General features: G+C 48.2%; 1 protein-coding gene across 2 annotated transcripts in view; it reads right to left on the bottom strand.

The window, feature by feature from the left end:
- The window catches only part of NCF2 (neutrophil cytosolic factor 2), a 37,083-nt gene that overhangs the window by 4,257 nt on the left and 13,700 nt on the right, over positions 1-19,126 (bottom strand). The window contains exons 4-14 of one of the 2 annotated variants that reach the window (XM_050765900.1): positions 16,710-16,844; positions 15,409-15,516; positions 14,073-14,132; positions 12,428-12,471; positions 10,490-10,631; positions 10,204-10,272; positions 8,987-9,062; positions 6,954-6,979; positions 6,383-6,534; positions 6,145-6,256; positions 124-301 (exon numbers count right to left, since the gene is read on the bottom strand). In XM_050765900.1, the coding sequence (XP_050621857.1) occupies positions 124-301; positions 6,145-6,256; positions 6,383-6,534; positions 6,954-6,979; positions 8,987-9,062; positions 10,204-10,272; positions 10,490-10,631; positions 12,428-12,471; positions 14,073-14,132; positions 15,409-15,516; positions 16,710-16,844 (1,102 nt within the window). The remainder of the gene's footprint in view (positions 1-123; positions 302-6,144; positions 6,257-6,382; positions 6,535-6,953; positions 6,980-8,986; positions 9,063-10,203; positions 10,273-10,489; positions 10,632-12,427; positions 12,472-14,072; positions 14,133-15,408; positions 15,517-16,709; positions 16,845-19,126) is intronic. The other variant, XM_050765903.1, reaches the window with a different exon arrangement.

Genomic DNA, 19,126 nt, shown 5'->3' with positions numbered 1-19,126 from the left:
AAGCAGGTTGAAAACACTGGCTAAAGTTTTGTTTGTAGATTATTGATGTTTTCTTCTCTCTGCCCTTGACCTTGTTTCTGCTAACATGTTAATTTGTTTCTATAATCTTGGAGTAGCACTTACCCTTTGATAGCACCAGGATTATATCCCCTTCCTGAAACTCCAGGTCCTCTGGTTGGGTAGCCTCATAACTGAAGAGTGCCTCCACTTGGCTGCCTTTCTTAAGCTGCGGATCTGTTGTCTGGTTATTAGCATCAGCTTTTTCACTTTCCTTGGGTTCATCTGGAAAGCCTTGGTCACCCTGAAATAATAAAGGGCCTGTTAATTTTCCCATTTTCCTGCCAAATGAACATTGAGCATCACTAAAGGAAACAGTGAAATGTCAAAGTAGAACCTGGGATATAAACTCATAAAGTTTGTGATCAGTGCCTTGTGTAGAGCTTATATGCTCTTTGTGAATACTGGATGTTGGGTAAATCGGTCCCCAACCTTTTTGGCACCAGGGACCAGTTTCCTGGAAGACAGTTTTTAGATGAATGGTGGTGGGTGGTGGGTGGCGGTGAGGGTGGTTTCAGAATGAAATTGTTCCACCTCAGATCATCCGGCATTAGATTCTCATACAGAACGTGCAACCTAGATCCCTCACATGCAGAGTTCACAATAGGGTTCGCACTCCTATGAGAATCTAATGCTGCTGCTGATCTGACAGGAGGCAGAGCTCAGGCCTGTATACCCGCAGCTCAACTCCATCCCAAAACTACTAAATCAGAAACTCCCTGAAGGTGAATCCTGCAATCTGTAATTTTTTTTTTTTTTTTTTTTTTTTTTTTTTTTGAGACAGAGTCTTGCTCTGTCGCCCAGGCTGGAGTGCAGTGGTGTGGTCTTGGCTCACTGCAAGCTCCTCCTGGGTTCACACCATTCTCCTGCCTCAGTCTTCCGAGTAGCTGGGACTACAGGCGCCCACCACCACGCCCAGCTAATTTTTTTTTTTTTTTTTTTGTATTTTCAGTAGAGATGGGGTTTCACCATGTTAGCCGGGATGGTCTCGATCTGCTGACCTCATGCCACCCGCCTCAGCCGCAATCTGTATTTTAAGTCCTCTAGGGAGTTCTTTTTTTTTTTTTTTTTTTTTGAGACGGAGTCTCACTCTGTCGCCCAGGCTGTAGTGCACTGGCCGGATCTCAGCTCACTGCAAGCTCCGCCTCCCGGGTTTACGCCATTCTCCTGCCTCAGCCTCCCGAGTAGCTGGGACTACAGGCGCCCGCCACCTCGCCCGGCTAAGTTTTTGTATTTTTTTTAAGTAGAGACGGGGTTTCACCGTGTCAGCCAGGATGGTCTCGATCTCCTGACCTCGTGATCCGCCCGTCTCGGCCTCCCAAAGTGCTGGGATTACAGGCTTGAGCCACCGCGCCCGGCCCTCTAGGGAGTTCTGATACTTGCTAAAGTTCGAAAACCACTACACAATGCCATACTTCTTTTATCTGTAACAACATTTCTTTTTTTTTTTTTTTTTTGAGACGGAGTCTCGCTCTGCCGCCCAGGCTGGAGTGCAGTGGCCGGATCTCAGCTCACTGCAGGCTCCGCCTCCCGGGTTCACGCAATTCTCCTGCCTCAGCCTCCCCAGTAGCTGGGACTACAGGCGCCCGCCACCTCGCCCGGCTAGTTTTTTGTATTTTTTAGTAGAGACGGGGTTTCACCGTGTCAGCCAGGATGGTCTCGATCTCCTGACCTCGTGATCCGCCCGCCTCGGCCTCCCAAAGTGCTGGGATTACAGGCTTGAGCCACCGCGCCCGGCCAACAACATTTCTTATACATCTTAGACTTCTGGTCTTAGACTTCTTCCACATTATGGTCACTTTTGCTTCACAAATGAAGGAGAAGGATGCAGTTTCTAGAGATGTAAATCATAGAATTTAACAAATCAACATTAGAAATGCTGCTAGGCTTGTATATACCGAGTGTTACAAGTTCTAGCTTCTCAATGCTGTTTGTTGAACCTTGGTATATTGTCTTTGTTGAGAGGCAGTACAATGAGGTGGAAATGGCCCTAGAGAGTCCACAGACCAAGGTTTGTGTCCCACCTCCACTGCTTACCAGCTCTGTGTCCCTAAGCAAGCAGTGTAACTTCTCAGAACCTCAGTTACCTCACCTGAAATTGAGGCTAGAAGAATTCAATGAGATGGCGTAGAATAATAGTAGTTGGCATTTAGTGAACACTTACTCTGTGGCAGTACTCTTCTAAATATGTAAAAATATTTAGACTTGGTTAATGGTAAGTGTTCCAGCATAGAGTAGATGCTTAATAAATGGTAGTTCATTTTCTTTTCTTTTTTTTTTTTGTATTTTTAGTAGAGATGGAGTTTCACCATGTTGCCCAGGCTGGTCTTAAACTCCTGACCTCAGGTGATCTGGCCCACCTCAGCCTCCCAAAGTGCTAGGATTTCAGGCGTGAGCCACCACACCAGGCCTCTTTTTTTTTTTAGAGAGAATCTCACTCTGTCACCCAGACTGGAGTGCAGTCGTGCGATATCAGCTCACTGTAACCTCTGCCTCCTGGGTTCAAGCAATTCTGCCTCAGCCTCCCAAGTAGCTGGGACTACAGGTGTGCACCATCACACCCAGCTAATTTTTGTATTTTCAGTAGAAACGGGGTTTCACCATGTTGCCTCAGCCTCCCAAAGTGTTGGGGTTACAGGCATGAGCCACTGCGCCCGTTTTCTTTTTCCTAGCTAGTGAAAACCTGCCTTGCTGCCTCCAAGAATAATGGATAGTGATAAAGAACATTCAACAGTGACTCCTGAGCCTGGATTAAATTGCAGAAAGATTGTTGGGAGTTTTAAGAGGGTTGGCTACATGTAGCCACCAAATAGATTGAAGCTCCTGTCAAAGGAAAAATTTTTAATTAAAAAAAAGTTTAAGTGAAGTAGTTCACATTTAGAGCAAAACTCCTTCTAGGAAGAATCTTTTTAAAAAGATGCTGAAGGGGTTAATCCAAAGACAGTTGGAAAACCTAGAGTGACCTTTCAGACTTCCAAGAGACCCCTTACACTCACACTCACTCTTACCCCAGGTCCTGGGGCCTTTTGTCTCAGCCAGAGACACCAGGGAGTCTCATCCCCAGTGGCCGTATTTCCTGAAGGCAATTTTCTGACCGGGGAAGATACCTTAAAACAGGTTTATACACTGCCCCTTTCTAGGCTCGTTCTCTTTCACTCTTCCTCTCCCACTTTTTTTTCTTTTCCAGCAAACATTTGTCTCTGATTTGAGTGAGAATCTAGCAAAGAACCCCTTGCTTTAAACAGAAGCCTCAGCCCAGCTGCGAGGGTGAGGTTTGCAGGAAGGACTCTGCCTCCTACTGTGGCTCTGGGCCTGGATGAGCCAGAATAGCTTTCCCACTTGCTCATTTCTACCATCTCCAAATCCACTTGTAGGTAGAAAATGGTAACTTTCCCAAGGATTCATGTGTGAACTGTTTCATATGATACTCCCTGCACCAGTGTAACTGCAAATGCAACAGCCTAAAAATGCAAAGTCAGAAAAACAGGTGAGGTGAATAGGAGAGCTGAAACTTTTGAAACAGCCCTAATTAACAGCTTTGGTCAGTGGAGACTGGCCTCATTAATGCTGAATCTGGAGCTCTCTCCAGCCTCAGGACTGGATGGGAGCTGGTTCATCGGGAAGAACTGGCTAGCCTAGCTCAGTCCCTGCCTTGCTCATATACCTCATAACCATTCTTTCAAAGCAACACCTGACTTTCTTCCCTGCTCACAGCAGCATCCTAGTGTACAAGGCCTTCCATGGTATGTTGCCTTTCCAGTCCGTCTCCCACCACTCTCCCCATTGCATCCTCAGTAGTAACACTGAGCCCCTTTACCCACTATGCTGACTTCTATGGTGTTCCTTTCCATCTGTAAAATGCATCCTTTCCTCCTCTACCTCACTAATTTCTTATTTATTGTTTTACGGTGAAGCTTCAAGATGATCTCAGCAGCATTTTCTTCAGGAAGACAACTCCTACCTGTTCCACTTCCCTCCAGCATTTCTGGGTTAGATAGTATACCACGTGCTTCCATAACACAGTACGTCCATTTGTGAACCGCCATCAGTTTACACAACATGAGGCTTCATGTGCCTGCCTATCTACAGAGCCCTAGGCGCTCAGCAAGTGTTTGTTGAAGAATGTCACTAGCAGACAACCCAAATGTCCACCAGCAGGTGAACAGATGCACGGAATGGAGTATCCATACAGTGGAGTACCATTTAGCAATCAAAAGGATGAGACCAGTGAAACAAAAAGACTAAACACGCACTATACAATCCACTTGCATGAAATTATGTAAAAGGAAAAAGTATATTTACAGAAGGCAGATGGGTGGTTTTCTGGGTCTAGAGTTGGGGGAGGGAATTAATGTCAACAATAAAAAGAAATGACAGTTTTTTCCCCTGGAGACCAAGAGACAGAGTTGGAGTGTTACCTTGTTGCTTCTATTAATGCTTCTAGCCTCTAACTTTTCACCTGACTCCCATTGTTCTTACTTGGAAGTCAGACTTCAGGCTAATAAGACCTCAGGCTAGTAAGATAACGTGCCCTGGAACCATCAGTACAGCAGGGTAGTTAGGAATAGAGGCAGGCTCTGGAATCAAAACATCTGCTTGAGTCCGACTCCACTACTAACCAGCTATTTAATCTTGGTCAAGTTGCGTGACCTCTCTTTGCCTTGTTTCCTAAATTATAAAATGAGAAAATAATATCTACCTCACAGAGTTATGAAGATTGTAAGAACTAACACACAGAATGCACTTTGCAGCTGGGCACATTGGCTCATGCCTGTAATCCCAGCACTTTGGGAGGCCAAGGCAAGTGGATCACGAGGTGAGGAGTTCGAGACCAGCCTGGCCAAGATGGTGAAACCCTGTCTCTACTAAAAATATAAAAATTAGCCAGGAGTGATGGCGGACACCTGTAATCCCAGCTACTCGGGAGGCTGAGGCAGAGAATTGCTTGAACCCGGGAGGTGGAGGTTGCAGTGAGCCAAGATCAAGCCACTGCACTCTAGCCTGGGCGATAGAGCAAGACTCCATCTCAAAAAAAAAAAAAAAAAAAAAAAAAAATGCACTTTGCACAGTATCTGACACATGGGAAGTTCTCAGTAGATACTTGCTGTTAATAAGGTGTTACCCAAATTATCTCTTGGTGAAATAAATGCTATTTTCTTTCACCCTCGTGTGAAAGTGTTCTTCCTCATGTTAACTTGAGAAGGTTGGCCAGGTGCAGTGGCTCACACCTGCAGTCCTAACACCTTGGGAGGCTAAGGTGGGAGGATTGCTTGAGCCCAGGAGTTTGAGACCAGCCTGGGAAGTATAGTGAGACTATATATACTGTAAACAAAACATTTTAAAAAGTAGCTGTGTGTGGTGGTGCACATCTGTAGTTCCAGCTACTCGGGAGGCTGAGGTGGGAGGACTGCTTGAGCCTGGGAGGCGGAGGTTGCAGTGAGCTGTGATTGTGCCACTGCACTCCAGCCTGGGTGACAGAGCAAGATGAAAGAGAGAGACAGAGAGAGCAAGCAACGCAAAAGAGAAAAAGAAAAAAAGAAAAGGGAGGAGAGAAGAAAAGGAAAGAAAGAGAAAGAAAAAAGAAAGAAAAAAAGAGGGAAGGAAGGAAGGAAAAAGAAGAAGAAAGAGAAGAAAGAGAAAAAGAAAAGGGAAGGAAGGGAGGTATGGAGGGAGGGATGGAGGAAAAGAAGGAAGGGAGGGAGGGAAGGAAGGAAGGAAGAAAAAGAAAAGAAAAGAAGGTGAAGAATGGCTATGAGCTGAGCCTTAAGCTATGACTTCATTCCAACCTTGTTTGACAGTGATGGATGGGATGTTTGACACAGTCAGGCACGGAGCCAATGGAGGGGCAGGAGGCTTTCTGTGAGCTCCTGCCCTGCTGGGCCTGCTTTTCTCTTGTGAGAAACCCTCTCCCTGCTGCAAATGGGGTGAGGATGTAGGTAAAAGGGAGGCAGAGCTGTGACTTGTTACCCACCATATCCCCAAAACCACACATCGTGCCTGGTACACAGAAGGGGCTTGATAAATGTCAAATTGTTGAGGAAGTGGCTCAGTGGAAATGGAACTTTAGATGCCCTTCACTGCACTCACCACTGTGTTCTCACACCACAGAGTCAGACAGTAGTTTTTCACCTGGCCCCAGGCATCCTTCATGTTGTCTTCTGAAAGGGGCACCAGCTCATTTCTGTCTCGAGGCCGATAGCTGGGTGGGGATAATGAGTAAGAATCCAGTCAAAGAACATCATACAAAAACCATCCTCCTCTTCCCTCCTCCAGGCCAGCACAAGGTCCCCACTGTTCCCCTCACAGCTGCCTGCATGGAACTCACCTCAGCTTAGTGTGTTCCAGCCGGAGCTCCAGTTTCTTAGACACCATGTCCCGGACCTGGCTGTAGGGGAGTCCAGGCTGAGTCTCCATGACTACCGTATACTTGTAGTGCACCTTGAGTGTGTAGGGCATGGGAACGCTGAGCTTCACTTCCTGAGTGGGGAGGAAGCAAAGGGAACTCCTGAGTGTCTGAGGCTTTCTCTCAACATCCTGTATCACTGAGGCTTGGTGATTTGGCACAGGGGGTACCCCATGCAGCAGGGGAGAGGCCAATAAGTAACTGGTTTCATAGTAGCCAAAAGGGCCTTCAGAGGTCGTTTAGCCCCACCCTTGCTTGGACAGGAATTCCTACTGAGCAAGATCTGGCCCACTAGCTTGGGTAGTAGGAAGTGTGTACATGATAGTGGAGGAGGCTGTCAAGAGGGTCCCTAGCCCATGGACCCTGTAAGGTAGCAACTGGTTCGACCCTTCCACTGGGGCTCTTGCTATAACCCAGACAGACACGTCTGTGGTCGATAGCCCAAGCCATCCCATCTTCTACCACTTGAAACAGTACGAGGGAAAAATGTTACCTTAGGCTCTTCTTTTTGTTTCTGACCTGAATGGAAAAAGTAGGGAGTAAAACAAAAGAAGATGGTGAATGAACACGCTTAGCCAGCCCCTGCTACACACAGATGAAACCTCTTCAAATAGGGCCCCCAACCTCTTACCCTTTAATCTGTGGGGCAATTATTAACCTTAGTAAACTGTGGGGAAGTCTCACCTTGGGGAAGCATGAAGGTCATGAACACATGAACAAACTCGGTCTCTGCTTCTAGGGAGCCTATAGGTAATTATCAAAGGACCAGCGTATCCTCACCAATCCACAAGGTTAGCGGGGATCCCGAAGGTCAATTAAATCCACAGGATCCAAAGCAATGAAAATCAGGAGTGCAAGGTGAGCCAGAGGCCACAGGAAGAACTATTAGAACCACTGATCCTCATCTTATTCTTTATTTTTGTGTATGTTTCCTAAATTTTATTAATTTAATATATTAATCTAATATAATTGATGTAAGAGAAGCATGCACGAAGATATTTACCATAGCGGGTACATGACAGAAAAGACCACTGATCTCAAACCTAGCTGATCATTACAATCACATGGGAAGTTTTTTCTTTTTTTTTTTTTTTTTTTTTTTTTTTTTTGAGACAGAGTCTGGCTCTGTTGCCCAGGCTGGAGTGCAGTGGCCGGATCTCAGCTCACTGCAAGCCCCGCCTCCCGGGTTCACGCCATTCTCCTGCCTCAGCCTCCCGAGTAGCTGGGAGTACAGGCGCCCGCCACCTCGCCCGGCTAATTTTTTTTTTTTGTATTTTAGTAGAGACGGGGTTTCACCGTGTTAGCCAGGATGGTCTCGATCTCCTGACCTCGTGATTCGCCCGTCTCGGCCTCCCAAAGTGCTGGGATTACAGGCTTGAGCCACTGCGCCCGGCCAAGTTTTTTCTAAAATACAAATTCCTGAGCCCCATTCCAGTCCTAAAAAATCAGAGCCCAAAGCCTAGGACCCTGTATTCACAAAATCTTCCTAGGTTTATATGTGATCCTTGATGAGCCTCTGCACAAAAGATAACAACAAAAAAGCTGTCAAGGACATTGAGCAGGAGCAATGGGAGAAATTTGAATATGGAATATGCATTATATAATGTTATCATACGAATGTTTAGTGTCCTAGATACCGTGATTCTATTGTGATTATGCAGGAGACTGTGTTTTTGCAGCTGTATAGGGTGAAGTGTCATGAGTCTGTAACTTTTTTTCAACTAGCTCAGGGGAAAAATATAGAATGGAGCAGGGCGAGTTCATGGTGCAAAATGTTAACAATTGGTGAGTTTAAGTGAAAGATATTCTGATGTTTACTGTATTCTACTGTCAACTTTTCTGTAGGTTGGACATTTTTCAAAATAAAAATGGGGGAAGGGCATGCCGAGTGATTCTGATGATCAGGCGCGTGTGGCAGTCACTGATCTAGAATCCGGCCGGCCACTCACTCTGTGCGTCTCTACCAAGCACTTATCCAGAATCGGCTTCAAGTGCGTAAGTGATAAAAAGCCCATCACTTCCCAAGCCAGCCCTCTCCACACTAGGAAACAGCCTTTCGGAGAGAACGTTTCCGTTTCACATCTGCCCACTGGTTCTCTGTTCAGTCTCAGGGCTCCACAGAGCAATTTCTTTTCCAGATACAGTGCCTCAGACATTTGAAAACAGCCACTCCATGCCCCTCTGAGGTAAGCATGTATAGTTACTTCAATTTTTCTTCCTGAGATATGGTTTCAGTACCTAATGATCAAGGGGTTTGGTGACTACGTGAGTCACTCAGGAACCAGCTGCATTCACCCAGGCCCCATGAGTGTTCTGCAGAAGGCAGGCAGACAGGGCACTGATTTCATATTTGGGGTGGGTGGGTGGTGCAGGAAAGGAGGGTTCTGGAGCTGCGTGGTCATTAGCTGAGGGGCATATTGGGAGAAGAAGAAACCAGAATTTCCTGGAAGGCGGGGAGAGGAACTCAGGAAGCAGCCTGGCATGCTCCTGTGCCCAGACCTAGGGTGTTGCTCCAGGGCCACTCACCTGGTGACAACTGGGGTCTTCCAGGGGCTTTGGAACTAGGAGGAGCTGGGATGTCGGACTCCGGAGAGCTTTCCTCCTGAAGGCAACAGGGAGTGATGGTCAGAACCTTCATTCAAAGTTCCCAGGCAGGGGTGGATGTGGGGAGACGCCCCTACAGAGACCCCATGAAAAGGAGCCAGGTGCAAATAACTCCCTAAAAGTTGGAATGGTAGTGACATTTGGGGAAGACGAAGGAAATGCTGGCCAAAAGAGGAGGCAAGGTTGGCCTTATGAAAATGAAAATCATAGCAGAAAGAAGAATCCTAACCCGCTAAAAGGCCCTTGCCGCTTTAGCATCTCTTTCAGCCATATTGGAAATCCACTGGACATGGAGGGGACTGAGCTCCTGTCTCCACTGCAGAGGGCATTGAGAAAGGAAAAATTCCACTTCTCGTTTGCATGGCATTTGAAGCTTTTCAAAGCATCTGGATAGGGTGACTCTGACCAGGGAGGGCTGAGCTCGTATACAACTGGTTGCACAGTCTAGAGAGAGACAGGCCCCACTGCCATTGAGTCACTTACAGGGATGCTCAGATCTGATAAAGACAGCTCTCTAGGCCTGGCAGAAGGACAAAACTTTTGAAGTGTGAGGAAGGGAGTAGCAGCAGTTTAGAAGCAGTGGCTGGCAAGGCCCACTCTGATTCAAAGCTCTAAGGCAGATCTCATTTTATTATTTTTATTTGTATAGAGGTGGCATCTCTCTATTTTGCCCAGGCTGGTCTCGAACTCCTGAGTTCAAGTGATCCTCTCACCTCAGCCTCCCAAAGTGCTAGGATTACAGGCATGAGCAACTGCACCTGGCCTCATTTTATTTCTAATGGCATTGTACCAGCCAACACATTGACTATTCTTCCAGGTGAAGCAGACACACCTGGGAAGACCTAACCCCCTCATACACTGTAGGCTTTGCTTCCCAAGTCACTTCTGACCAGGAAGAGTCACGGAGGTGGGGGGCCCAATGGGACCTACAGATGCCTCCAACTTAGCACACCTGGCCTTTTTTCCCCTCATTCCCAGGTTCAGCTCTGGGCAGCTGGTGCCATCTCAAGGCGGGCTCAAGACTAGTGAGTCTTTCTCCAGGGGTCCCGACAGTACCTCTTTTACACGGTTCTTCTCCCCTCCAGGGAGAGATCTCTAAATGGTGAGAGGAAATGGGTCAGGCCTTGACATCACATTACCTGGGGCTGCTGCTGAGGGTGGATCCGCAGCTCAACTGGTTCAAGGTAGTTGCAGGGAACAAGCCCCTTCTGCAGTGCAGCACCACAGAATCAGAAAGGAAAAAATAAAGATGCGCTCATCAGTACCCACACCACAGAACAGCCCAGAGTCCTGGGGAAGGGAGGACGAACAGACAAAAGAACTTGATCGGTCTGCAAAGAAGGCAGCAGATACTGCTCCACAGAAAGACTGCATTTGCTGCCAGGATCCCACGCCCATCGCACCACTCCCTGATCCTCTGCATACCTGCCCGTTGAACATGACGGTGGCCCAGTTATCATTGCCCTTCTTCAGGACAAAGACAATGTTCCCCGGCATGACCTGGAGCTCTTCTTGTGTCTCAGGCACAAACCCAAACAGCACACGGTGAGCCTCCCCTTCCAGAGCCCTGCAGAGGGTAGACGCAAGATCCAGCCCACATCCCCTCACACAGTGCCGTGGCGCAAACGCAGTGAACTTGGAGCCAGGGACTTGGCTCCAGCCTGGCTCTAACTCCACATCTAACTGCAAATGCCGAGGTGACGCTGAGCCTGCCTGGGCTCCCGAGAGGTCTCGGTAAGAAACTGGTGTACACCTGCTCATAACCATATATGCAGAGGGACAAGAATAAAAGCAAAAACCCCACACACTAGTGAGGACTTACAATCCTTGCCCTCCCTTCCCCTCTGAGGAGGAAGGTCCCTGGCTGGGTCATCTTGGCCAGCTCCCAAGGCTGGGCTGGGGTGGATCAGGTGACTGTGGTCAGGGCAACAGCACAAAGCGGAAGTCAGGTGAGAGCCAGCTGGGCCAGAAAGACTGGTGGGAGAGGAGGAAGGAGAAACCACCTAGAGCCAGTGTTGGGCCAGGGTAGGGAGACGGTGAGCAGGGTAGGTGACAGGGAGCGTGAGGGAGGCAAATAGAGGGCTCTGAGACTGCCCAGCTGCTGTGGTGCAGTGTCGGTTCCCTTAAGTCTGACTTCATGCTTTTAGGCTCTGAGGCTCTGATTGGCGTCACTTTGGAACGTGTGATTTGAGAGGTTGGTGTTCAGGTTTCAGGCTTCCCTCCCTTTACTCCCCACTCTGTTACTTTCCCCTCAGCCCTTCCTTGTTTCCAGACTATTCCAGGCTATTCCTGTAGGGAATACAGGCCCTTGCAGCTGACAGGGAGCTTAGGAATGAGCTCATCCAGCCCCTCATTTTTGTAGTTGCTTTGGTACTTTCGTCACTTTTTAGTTTTATTTTTATTTTTTGAGACGGAATCTTGGTCTGTTGCCTCGGCTGGAGTGCAGCGACGTGATCTTGGCTCACTGCAACCTCCACCTCCCAGGTGCAAGTGAGTCTCCTGCCTCAGCCTCCCGAGTAGCTGGGATTACAGGCACGCATCACCACACTCAGCTAATTTTTGTATTTTTAGTAGAGATGGGGTTTTGCCACATTGGCCCGGCTGGTCTCGAACTCCTGATCTCAAGTGATCCGCCCACCCCGGTCTCCCAAAGTGCTGGGATTATAGGCATGAGCCACCACGCCTGGGCAATCACTTTTTAAAACCTCCTTTTTGGGTGGGAGGACCAGGCTTGCTTCATCACTTCGAGATAATTCTTAAGAAAGCTGTAGGTTATGACACCCTTTGTTTTTCATCTTACAGAAGAAGGACTTCCTTTTCTTGAGTCCTTCCTCTTTACTTCTTCAGAAAGCATGTGCCGATAGGGAGTGGAAAACGCCTACACAGGAAAAAGGATGCCATTCTACATTCCTGACTCCGGAGAGCTCTGGTCTGCCCCCATCAGAGGGGACCGCGGCCAATGCGAAACTGATCTCCAACGTGAGGTCAGCATCCTGGTCCCCAGGGTAGCTATGTTCCACAGGACACCACTGCCCCTCAGCAACAACCCCTTGCCATGTGGTTGGCTGTGCACGTGGACAGAGGGCCATTGGGAACCATGTAGCTGCAGCCAGGCCCTGATGGCCAGCTCCACCACGGTCAAGACTCCCATCCCCACATGTCATTCCTTTCTAGCCTGACATTCTAGAAGACATTCTTCTAAACATTCCTTTCAAGCCTGACATTCTAGAAGAAACCTGACATTCTAGAAAATTCCACAGGATTTAGACTCTGACCCCAGCTTCATCTTCTTCCCTCCCTCTCTTGCCATCGGTTCAGGCTTGGAGCTTAGATATTCTGCATATGGATTTAAATCTAACTTACCTGAAGATCTCTGGGGTTTTCGGTCTGGGTGGAGGCTCAGCTGCCTATTGAATATTCAGGAGAAGTGAAAATGGAAAAGGCAATGAGGGAAAGCAGGGGAGAGACAACAAATGGCTAATGGTAATTTGAGCATTCTTCCAGACCAAAACGTCAAATAATGCATTTCTGACTGATGGGAACACTGTCTAGGAAGGGGGCACAGTCACCCTGACTAAACACTGGGAAATAACACCTCCCACCAGCTCCCCAGGTGTAGGTTTCACTAGCGCAGCAATTCATTTTGAGCCAGAGCTAGTTTCTGGAGGTTAGCAGTCACACAGCAACATGGTGTCACAAGAATGCTTTGACCTTGAGCTCTGTCCTTTTCCCAGGAGAGTTTCCAGAAGCTCTGTTCTGTAATTAATGTCTACTATGTCACATGACACTTCTAAGTATTTTAAAATTAATTTAAAAAAAATTTTTTTTTTTTTTGAGATAGAGTTTCACTCTGTCGCCCAGGCTGGAGTGCAGTGGTGTGATCTTGGCTCACTGCAACTTCTGCCTCCCTCGTTCAAGTGATTCTCCTGCCTCAGCATCCCATGTTGCTGGAATTACAGGCATGTGCCACCACACCCTGCTAATTTTTGTATTTTTAGTAGGGATGGGAGTTTCACCATGTTGGCCAGACTGGTCTGGAATTCCTGGCCTCAAGTGATCTGCTCACCTCAACCTCCCAAAAATGATGGGATTACAGGCATGAGCCACTGCGCCTGGCCACTTCTGAGTATTTAAAATTGACACAGGATTCCACTGACTGGGCAAGAATCTCCTCCCCTGTTCTACACTGAATACCAAGGGATCCAGTGACCTGGGCTGCGTTCCCTTCATGGCCTCTGGCTGAACTGAAGCTCAAGGGACTTCAGCAAGGCTTTCATCAGCTTTATTGTGAAGAAAGAGATCAAGGAATCTAGATCTGGAACATACCTGCCCCTGCTCAGAAAACCCGCCCTCTGCTGGTGCTGACCAATGCTCTTCACCATCACAGTTTCATTGCCACAGAGTTCCTATTTTCCTCAATGCGTTTTCCCCTCTTCCCTTCGCAAGGAATCTCTGTCTGCATTTCTAGATCCACTGTCATCCAGTTCATCTGAGCCCACCTCTCCAAGCCCAGTTTGGACAGAAAAAGGTTCACTCTCAGCGCCCTGCCTGTGTTCCCGAAGGAAACGCCTGCACATGAGCAGATGGGTAGAGCCAGGAGAGCCCAAACCTCAGACCCAGGCCCCACAGGGTTCCCCACTTGCCCCGTACTCAAGAAGAGGCTTTGTTAACAAGCCTTCCATAACTTGTGTTTCACCTTCCTGAGAGAATGGTTGAGGCTTCAGAGAGAGTATCAGCAGATCTCTTTAGAGACGTGAAGACTGGCATTTGTGGGGAGGCAGGAGAGTTAGCTTCAGAGGACTTGGGGTGAAGCCTGACACTGCCTTATTTCCTTACCAGCCATGGAACCCAGGACTGAGAGAGGGCAGGCAGATCCCTCAGCTGCACTGAGGGCCACTTGAAGGAGCCCTTTCAATAAGGCAGCTCAGCACACATAGTCTCTCGAATCGAATGCTTCACAGAAAGCTCTTGAGACCTAGGTCCATGGAGAAGGTCAGGATTGCCTCACCTGTGGTTGCAGAGGGGCAAACCCAGAGAAACTGTCATGATCCACTACAGACGCCACAACCTGAAATCAAGGACAGGAGGGTGTGAGGCTCTGCCAGCACGGTTTCCATTCTTCTGGCTCTCCCTCCTTGCTCATGCCCTAGACCGGTTCTCACTTGAGCCTGGTTTCAGACGTGGACAGTAACTGAGGATTAGATTCCTGATCCTCTGGATTAGGATTTCAGCAACTGAGGAAACGAGTATTCACCCAACCCCTGCTAACAGAGGCTTGCTTTCTCCTCTCTAAAAACAAATGTTTTTATTGAGGTGCAATTTGTATAACGTCAAATTACCCTTTTTTGTTTTTGTTTTGTTTTGTTTTGTTTTGAGACAGAGTCATGCTCTGTTGCCCAGGCTGGAGTGCAGTGGCGCAATCTCAGCTCACTGCAGCCTCCGCCTTCCAGGTTCAAGCGATTCTCCTGCCTCAGCCTCCCAAGTAGCTGGGACTACAGGCATGCACCGCAGCACCTGGCTAATTTTGTATTTTTAGTAGAGATGGGGTATCACCATGTTGACCAGCCTAGTCTTGAACTCCTGACCTCATGATTCACCAGCCTCGGCCTCCCAAAGTGCTGGGATTACAGGCGTGAGCCACGACGCCCGGCCAAGACCTGGATTTAGAAGAAGTGCAATTTAAGACATAGTCTAAACACAGGGCTGTGGAAGTAGGGAAAGACTCCTCAGCCCACTAACACGTGAACTACAAGGAGCATTAATCCAAGAGGAACCCATGCTGATCTCTTTCCCCAACATATTCTTTCCATATTTGTTTTTATTATTTAGAAACAGAGTCTCACTCTGTTGCCCAGGCTAGAGTACAGTGGTGCAATCATAGTTCACTGTAGCCTTGAACTCCTGGGCTTAAGTGACCCTTTCGCCTCACAGCCTCTCCACTAGCTAGGCTGGTCTCAAACTCCTGGCCACAAGTGATCCTCCCACTTCAGCCTCCCAAAGCGCTAGGATTACAGGCATGAGCCACCCTGCCCGGCCTTCTCTTCACATTTAGTGAGCTCCTCATGGCTGTGTTTTCCCTCCACTGGCTCAGTCCCCAAGACTCAGCATCCTGTGGGGAACCCTGTGGCTCTCACCCAGGGTCAAGCTGGAAGGGAGGAATGGGAGCAGCCTGGAGAAAATAAACTAGAAGTGGTTGCCTATCTTTCAGCCAAACCTCTGTCCTATAAACAAGTCTCTTGTTGCCATCCCAGGGACAGAGCCACAAGGAGGCTGCCCTCTTCTCAAGAGTCCCTCCCACCTTGCTCCACATGGCCCAGGCCACAGGAGACTCAGGGGACACCTACCGTCGCCTTGCCTAGGTAATCCTTCTTGGCCAGCTGAGCCACTTGTCTCTCATTTGGTCGAAACAGCCTGCCCACAGGGATCACCACTGGCTCGTACAGCTTCTGCTTCTGTAACACAGAAAACGTAGCATTTCCTTATCTGAAAATGGGGGTGACGATGCTTGTCCTGCCTCCCTCAGCGAATAGATGCAAGAATTTATTGAGATAACCACATAGAAGCACTTTTTCCAAATGAGTGTTGTCATTGCTCTAGGGTGTTAAGGTAGGACCCCCTGGTTTGAATACCACCTTCTGCTGCGAGGCCACGTGGACGTTGTTTGCTGCTATATGCCCAGCACCCTCTTTTCCCAGAGGAACTGCTCCTCTCCCTCTCTGTGTGGTGTCCGTGGGGTTCTCTAATGGTGTAGACGGCACCACCGCGACGAGGCTGGCCCGGGATTAAGTGAGGCTCATAACAGTGTTCCCCTGGATGAGTGTCTGCTGACGAGGATAGGCATATAAAGACTGACTTGAGTCCTCTTCTCTGTGTTTTAAAAATCGGATTTAAAGCTAGCCTTATTCACAAATATGCTTGAACGATGGCTAATTTTTATCACTCATTCACATAATCAAAACATTTTGTGGGCAGGCGTGGTGGCTCACCCCTATAATTCCTACACTTTGGGAGGCCAAGGTGGGCAGATCACCGGAGGTCAGCAGTTCGAGACCTGCGTGGCCAACATGGCAAAACCCCATCTCTATTAAAAATACAAAAATTAGCCAGGCATGGCGGCATGCGCCTGTAATCCCAGCTACTTAGGAGGCTGAGGCAGGAGAATTGCTTGAACCCAGGAGGCGGAGGCTGCAGTGAGCCGAGATCACACCACTGTACTCCATGCTGGGCAACAGAGCGAGACTCCATCTCAAAACAAAACAAAACAAAACATTTTTGCTGAGAGCTGTTACGTGCCTAGCATTGTGCCAGGCTGTGAGGACTCAGTGGTGATCCAGCAGACATGGTGTCTGCCCTCTCAGTGCTTACAGTCTGTGCAGTGCCGCTCCAGCATCCAGTATCCTGTTCTGCATTGCCCAGGAGCCCCACTGCGAGGGCGGTGTGCTGCCAGGCCTCTGCCATCCCATACTCTAGGCCTCAGGTTCTCAGCACAGATTTAAGATCGTAAGTGGAACTATACCCTAACATCTGTGTTACCCAGACTCAGAAAGTAAAAGCACCACTTTTATGGCTTCTCAATGGCATGTCCTCTGAGACAAATGAGAATCCAGTGAAATCCTCTCCCCACCTGCATCACCAATACGCTTACCCAGACACACTCCATGGCCTTGTCGATTTTGGAATGTCTGGGCTCAGACTTCATGCTCGTGGCCAATGCTAACTGTTCTTCAGCTTTTTTCCATTCCTCCTTCTTGGCATACATGAAAGCAATGTTATATAACACCTAGAAAAGTACGGACCGCAACATAAAATTTGAGACTACTGCAAATCAAGGTGCCGGGGAAGGGCTCACACGTGTACTCCGGGAGTGTTGCTGGTGGCCTTTCTCCCTTCCTCAGCTCTCCTGGGAATATCTAAAATATAGTGCAGTTAGTCTTGCTATTGAGGTACATCAAACACAAACATGGTGTTAAGAAAACACCATGGAATGCATCAATGCAACATCATGTGTACTCTTCTAACAACCAAATAGGTTAGGAACGGACAAGAACTATTGTATACAGTGTATTCAAACCGGTTAAAAAAGAAGAAGAAGAATTGTTGTGCTGTTTTAGTGTGAGTTGCTTTAGTGAAAGAGTGACTTGATGGCCAGGCGCGGTGGCTCAAGCCTGTAATCCCAGCACTTTGGGAGGCCGAGACGGGCGGATCACGAGGTCAGGAGATCGAGACCATCCTGGCTAACACGGTGAAACCCCGTCTCTACTAAAAAATACAAAAAAAAAACTAGCCGGGTGAGGTGGTGGGCGCCTGTAGTCCCAACTCGGGAGGCTGAGGCAGCAGAATGGCATAAACCCGGGAGGCAGAGCTTGCAGTGAGCTGAGATCCGGCCACCGCACTCCAGCCTGGGCGACAGAGCGAGACTCCGTCTCAAAAAAAAAAAGAAAGAGTGACTTGCTCAAGGCTCCTTCTAGAGGCAGACACAGGGTTGGGAATAAAATACAGGTGTGTGGCCTTCCAGTCCAGCTCCTGCCACTGCGCCTAGGCTTAAACACTGGACAGGTACAGGGCAGGAAGAGGGATCAAGATGCAACCTCCTGTACCAGCACCAGCAGAACCTGGCCCAGACCATGTGAGTAAAAGACTAATGTAGCAACACAGGCCAGGCACAGTGGCTCACGCCTGTAATCCCGGCACCTTGGGAGGCCAAGACGGGTGAATCACTTGAGGTCAGGAATTCAAGATCAGCCTAGCCAACACAGAGAAACCCTGTCTCTACCAAAAATACAAAAATTAGCTGGGCATGGTGGCAGGCACCTGTAATTCCAGCTTCTTGGGAGGCTGAAACAGGAGAATTGCTTGAAACCAGAAGACAGAGGTTAGCACAGAAGCCAGGGGCACCTTCGCCTGGGGTGGGGAGGGAATGGTAAATGCAACAGTAGTCATACTTTTCCAGGTGTTGAGTTGGGCTGTGGTTCTTGAGTGTTTATTATTATGCTTCACAATATACACACAGAATCAAATAATCATTTGGATGCATTACCAAGATCTAAAAAAAATGGCTTGACTGAAAGAAATGTTTTAAATAGTACATATGGAAATGAGGGGGTGTGACATTTGAGGCTGGATGATAAAATACATTGACACTCTGTCTTGCCCTTGGGTCACTTGCTCTCAGAGGCGCCAGCTGCCATGTCATGACAAGACTTTAGGCAACCCTAGAGAGAAGTTCATGCAGCGACGAACTGAGGCCTCCTGCCAACAACGACGTGAACTTGCCAAACTTAGACAGGTGGCAGGATTGGTGTTTCTGTGGCATTAGCGGCTGGTGCTGAATGGTGGGGGCCAGGATGAACCCCAGAAGTGGAACCTGGACTCCTTTCAGGCCTATTTCTGAGAGTCAGTGAGCTACTACTGCCTTCTGAACTCGTTGGCTTCTCCAGCCCACTCCTGACCTTGTGTGCAGAAAGAAAGAACTCAGATCATTTAAAACTTCCTATTTGGTTCTCAGCCGCCTTCTCTTAAGACATTTTCCTGCAATCAGTCTTTATGAACTGATGATGAGAATAACCTTGACACTCTTCAAAAATAATAATGTGATTCTCAGAAGCCAGGATCATACCACATCAGGAAGAGAAGGATTATAAGTAGGGAAATGACTGGAAGGTCCCATGTGACAAAGAAGGCCTTAGACCCTGAAAAGTTCAGCTTTACTTGCAGAGAGGGTCACTCAGTCAGTATTTTCTGTCCTCCCAGAGCCATTTTAACCCCAGCTCCAGGGGAAACATTCCTCCCACGGAATTGTACTTTGATGCTGCTGTGACATAATCCTTTTTCTAGAGCCACTTGTCCCCCAACTTTTTAATCTGTATAAGTGGCTGTCATTGGCTTATCGTCAATGTCTGGAGGTATTTTAGTTGTCACATTGGATGGGGAGTGGTGGTGGCAGTGCTACTAGCATCTAAACGCTAGAGATGCTGTCAAAGTTCCCACAATGCACAGGATGCACCACAACCCCTCTCGCTTCCACCACAATACAAGATTGTCTGGTCCAACACATTAACAGAG

This window comes from Macaca thibetana, chromosome 1, assembly GCF_024542745.1.
Source record: "Macaca thibetana thibetana isolate TM-01 chromosome 1, ASM2454274v1, whole genome shotgun sequence".
In the NCBI taxonomy this organism is placed as follows: Eukaryota; Metazoa; Chordata; class Mammalia; order Primates; family Cercopithecidae; genus Macaca; species Macaca thibetana.
Note: the sequence above shows the minus strand (reverse complement) of the source record. Positions and strands in the feature narration are given on the sequence as shown.